The 5,523-nt window shown below is 39.0% G+C and overlaps 1 protein-coding gene across 1 annotated transcript in view; it reads left to right on the plus strand.

Moving 5' to 3' along the window:
• LOC109967097 (contactin-associated protein-like 4) overlaps positions 1-5,523 on the plus strand; it is an 84,299-nt gene that overhangs the window by 27,790 nt on the left and 50,986 nt on the right. Inside the window, exon 3 of the mRNA XM_020612452.1 lies at positions 3,703-3,896. Within this exon, the coding sequence (XP_020468108.1) occupies positions 3,703-3,896 (194 nt within the window). The remainder of the gene's footprint in view (positions 1-3,702; positions 3,897-5,523) is intronic.

Genomic DNA, 5,523 nt, shown 5'->3' on the forward strand with positions numbered 1-5,523 from the left:
TGGGGACTGTCTTACTGTGTCTGATTTGTTTCATCCTGTGTCTCCTGACCTCCATTAACCTCTCCTCTTCTCAGAGCGTGGGTAGATCAGGTACCATGGGGAGAGAAAAACAGGGAGATCTCTTTGATATAAAGTGACAGCTGTGACGAAAAGTACTGAGACCTTGAGTCATCAGTTCACCTCAATTATATTAGTCTCAGTTTTACTATCAGTGTGGGTGGACACAGTAAATCTGTAGCGCCTCTTGGTCTTTGAGTGGGTTCCCTCTGATCCTGTTCTCTTTTTCTCTAGTCAAATCTTCATGAGGAAAGGTCAGAGTGTCTGCTCTTTTTGACTCTGCTGTCACTGGACACGTCTCTTAGTCAAGTGCTTATTAGCTTTGGCCTTTAGCTCTTTAAAGATCGGGCTCCACAGCCACCAGACCGACACTGATTCATTTTCACTGCTGAGCTTTTCTCCTCCGCCTGTCACCACACATTGTCTGTGTCTGAGTGGTAGGAAAGCTGTTCCAACGGTTGCCCTTTAAACTCACATAACACTCAGGGTGGGAATATATAGTGTAACAGAACCATATAAAACTAGTATTAATTCAACACTTAATTTTCAATTTTTGACAGATCCTGCAGTTTTCACAAAGTGCAGATTTCAAGAAACAATTCCAGAAAACACTTTTGTGACACAATGAAATGAAAAGCTTGTGTCCTTCTCATTTGTATTAACTGTATCTTGTTACTCAACATTATGACCAGTGTTGATTTTACCATGAGTTTAATTTCATTTTTATAAAAAATGTAATATATTTTTGCCTAGTTTTCATCATTTTAAATATTTACTGTAGACTATATCTTCATCCTGGTTGTGTTCAATTACCACGGTTACACGTGTTCACATCTGTCATGAGGTTTGTGGAAAACATTATTTTATTCAGGGGTGATGCTGAATCATCGGATAACATTAAAACAGTGAGATCTCTGCAAAGAACATATAGAGATTTATGGTTGACTATATTAATCCTGGACCCGACTGATAGCAACACAAAAGATATCTGACTGAAAGGAACGTTACTGTTGCATCTACATCTACAGCGTTTCACATTAAATCATCCTCTCATTTCAACGTCGTGCTGCTACATCTTCCTGGCGTGACCCAGCGGGTTGTGTGCACAAGTCTCTGGACTGTAGATGAACATGAGTCATAAACCTGTTTCGTCCAGGAAGCTTTAACGCCAGAGACAGAATGTTACTGAATGTGAGATGGTAGTGAAACACATGAAGCGGCTAATTTAACTCCTGAACAAGAAATATTTTGGCTGGTGGAGGAAATGGTTTTACTGATCAGCACATACAGTCTAATTCCACAGATGCAGCAGGTTACACTATGTTACTTCATCTCTTTCACATTATTGTTTTCTTTTTATTCAGTGACAAAAAAATGGAAAACATTGTTTCATAGTTCTCTTTATCAAATGTTACCTTTTGTTTCATTTTTGTCCTGATAAATGGGTTGTCAACGAATATTTTTGTCCTAATTTCCATTAAGACAGTTTTATCAATGAAAAACTAAAAAAATAAATAACAAATTGTGTAGATCCGTTGGGAAAATAGAGTTTCTTTTTGCACATTTTAGATTAGCAGACAAATATTTCATCATCTTGTGCCTGAATTTAGTATTTGGCCTTAGTGTGGTACAAATTAGAAAGAGTTCATCATGTGGGGAGCATGAATGTGTTCAGTAGAGTTCATGTCAAATACTGTTTCCATTTTTTATGCGTAAACGTCACTAAAGTCATTAGGAAGGATCCACAGGAGACCATGAATATCCACAGCTATATTTTTGACAGATATCTGTTGACATAACAAACTGACAGACATGACTGCAGCACAAACTAACAAGAGGGGAGGTAGTTGGCTGAAGCAGCTCTTGTAGTGGGAATAAACTGATCAAATATCCTACCTTCTGCAGCGCTCAGACCATATTATAACAACTTGGAAATGGCAAAATCAGCTTCATCAGTTGTCATTTTATCTCGTGTGTGATACAGCTGAGTACCTGTTGGTCACACATCACATACAGCACACTCTCTTCTGTATTTTGTCTTAGTGTTGAAACATAGGCTTCTTCTCTTTGGGAATAACAGCTACAGAGAGTTGAAGCCATTTCTCTTCAGCAACTGTTTTGTTTTTTACCAAAACAACATTAACAGATAACATGTTGTGCTTGTACCATACAGCAGCAGGTGGATGAGAAACTGGCCTACTGCTGGTGGAAAAAAGAGAGCTGCACTGTCTCTGAAAGACAAGTGGCATTTAAGCTTGAGCATGTTTGTTCTTTGTCGAGATTTCTGGCTCTCACTTTGTGTGTTTGTGTGTGCACTCAGTGGGACTCCTCCTTCGCCCATCTGGTGTTTGAGCTCTGCGTTGTTGTTTTGGCCTCTCACACACACATACACACACACACACGCAAACATCCTACGTTTTCAGTATCTTTATTGTGTAGCAGCCCATTTGATTACATCAAGTAAGACATGACCCAAACTGCATAAAATAGTAGATAATGTACTGCAAAAAGTTTTTGTTCGATATAATGCTTTAAGGTAGTTCCCCTAATGCAGTGCAATGAATATTGGATCATTATTCGATTTATTCTAATTGATTGTCTTTACATTTTGCTGTGGGAAAACATTTCAACTTGTTGACCAAAAGTACAACCAATCAATAGATCCCAACACAGCTGTTTATTTATGGTATTTATTTCAGTACAGGGAAGGATACAAATGAGAAGAGGTTCTGTCAGGCTGATCAATGCTTGGCACCGCCGCCTCTATTTGAGGACTTTTTTTTTGCATCGCCAATCAATTTTAAAGTGCAGGCAGAGGTTTCTACTCTTAGCCAATGGCCTGAATCACAGCTGGGTAACCTCAAACCAGATGCTGATCCTGTACACAGCTGCTAGTTTATGAGGTACACCAAGCTAAAACTAATGCAGCCTGATATAACAGTAAATCCTCCTTCACAAAGGTGATGCTGTTCGGTTTCTTTTAATTTGTCACTTGCATGCACATTTATGTATGTATTATCTTCAGGGTCACATAAGGCAAAACTGGACTTTAAGATATCATACAATATTTTAGTAAAGTTAAAGAAGGTATTTACAGATTTGTAAATCAACATGGATGTTCTCGGCACTGAAACCTCATTTTAACTACATTTGTTGGAAGGTTTTGACCTGGACCAAGATACAAGTGATCAGCTTTTGATTTTAATGTGGATTTAGGGCTTTTAAAAATAGATTTCTTAGTAGCATGTCAACATTTTGACTATGTTTATAAGCAGTTTTATAGTTTTTGGGACAGAGATGACGATTTATTTTGGAGCTCTGTTAGATACGTTGCTTTGGCAAGTGAAATATAAAAACATTACATATTTTCATTTCAGAAATAAAATGAAGGTCACATAGCAAATGTGAATGATTTAAAATCCTAAAGTATGATTTATATCCCATTATAGCTTCATAATGGGTTTAAAGATGTTTTCTGTAGTTCAATCAATTTCTTCATTCCAGTTTCATAACAGAGAAGTGTGATTTTAGTTCAGAGTGAAAGGTCAAGCTGTGCAATTTATTTTTCAGCATCTACCCTCACACAGAGATGGAAATCTAATAAATCACATATATCTAATGTTTTTCCTCCTTCTCTCTCCACAGGAGCTGGAGGTTGGTCCCCTCTCACCTCAGACCAGTATCAGTGGCTGGAGGTCGACCTGGGCGAGCGGACCAAGCTCACAGCTGTCGCCACGCAGGGCCGCTACGGCAGCTCTGATTGGCTGACATCCTACCTCCTGATGTTCAGCGACACGGGACACAACTGGCAACAGTACAGACAGGAGGACAGTATAGGGGTGAGTGCATACTGTAGTAAACAATAACAAAACCATCAACCATCATTTTATTGGCTACCCTCTTCTTTGCTTTTGTATTGACTCTGTTTTCCCTCAGGGATCAATAAATGTTGTCATATCTTGTTTTGTGTAATTCATATGCTGTGATATAGTGTTGTAGTGCTGTTGTATGTGAGGCTCTGTGTGTGCTGAGCAGATAAGTTCAGTCATCATGATTTTACCTCTTCATTTATAATAGATGAACCCTTGCAGGAGCTATGCTGACTGTGCAGACTTGTTGCCAAACATGTTAAGTGCTGATGGTGTCCAGCAGTGCAATAGCAAGTTGACTTTGCTTTATGTTGATTTTTATTGTCACTGCTAAGTAGCTATTTTTAAAAGTTTTTCAAGAGTAAGAGGAGACAAAATCAGACTCACTGTACGTTACCCACATTAGTCACCCACATCTGTTCGGTGGATAGTAATCATTTTGTAACCACTTGTTATAGTCATAAACATTTTATAAGGAATTTGTCATTTTGTGACTTTTAAGTGTTAGTATTCTCTAACTGCACAGTAGGTTTATTAAAATCATATTTTTAGAAAAATTGATTCTTGTATTCAAACAACAAAGGTGCAAAAATATCAGCACAGAAATTCATTCTTGACTTTTAGGAAGTTCAAACCTCAAGGTTTACAGCAGCTTTTTCCCCACAAGATATAAACAAAATATTTACTGTAACCATTCATCCATTTTAAGAAGCAAAGCAAACTTTATTTTCTGTCCTCTGGAATGATCTCAATATCAAACTGAATCTTAATCTGTATTTAATCTTCACTGTCACTTCATTTAGTGCCTCTACTTTACTGGGCATTTGAGTGCTCTTTCTGACACTGATCATGAGTAAAAAACGTGGCACAAACGTGGCTCTCTGGGGCCAGAATGGGAAAATCCTCAGCTGGTCTCTGTGGAGCTAGTGAGCTGTAGAGCAGAGGCGGCCAGGCGTCACCTCCTGGCAGACACTGCACTTCCCTTCACTGTGTTCTCATCACACAAGTGTCGTGTTGGACTTGTGTTTGTTCCACTGTGGTGGTGGTACATGGTTCAGTATACAGACAGTGGAATACTAAGCAGTTCTGATCCTGTTTGTGTAGCGAGCAAACACAGCACAGAGCCAATTCAAAATATGTTGTCGATTTTTACCTGCATTCTCCTGTTGTGTCTAAAACCAAATCACACAGAGCAACAAACATGAAAAAAGTGCTGTTTCTCTTCTGTTTGTGTGAATATTTGCACTGGTCCACGGTGAAGCCCAATTTGTCGCAGTACTCGAAGGGGAGCCTTTGATTAGAATGACTGTCGAGATAAGGCGGTTTACTCATATTTCCCGCTTTTAGTATAGTTGGCTCAAGTCCGACCGCTTTTTCTTTTCCTCAGCCTGTCTTCCTTTTCCTCTGATTTCTCAGAAGCCTGGGGGCGCTTAGAAAAATAGCAGTCCATCTTTTCTGTATTGTCTGTGTCTCCTCTTTACCTGTTCGTTTCCTCTTGCCTGGAGCGTGGTGGATGTGAGTGGTGCTCTGTTTTCCCTTTCCCTGTTTATCTCAGATTTCCTCTCTCCCTTTATTTTTTCCTCTCATTTTCTGAGGC

The sequence above is a fragment of the Monopterus albus genome, unplaced genomic scaffold, assembly GCF_001952655.1.
Source record: "Monopterus albus unplaced genomic scaffold, M_albus_1.0 scaffold125.1, whole genome shotgun sequence".
NCBI classification, from domain to species: Eukaryota; Metazoa; Chordata; class Actinopteri; order Synbranchiformes; family Synbranchidae; genus Monopterus; species Monopterus albus.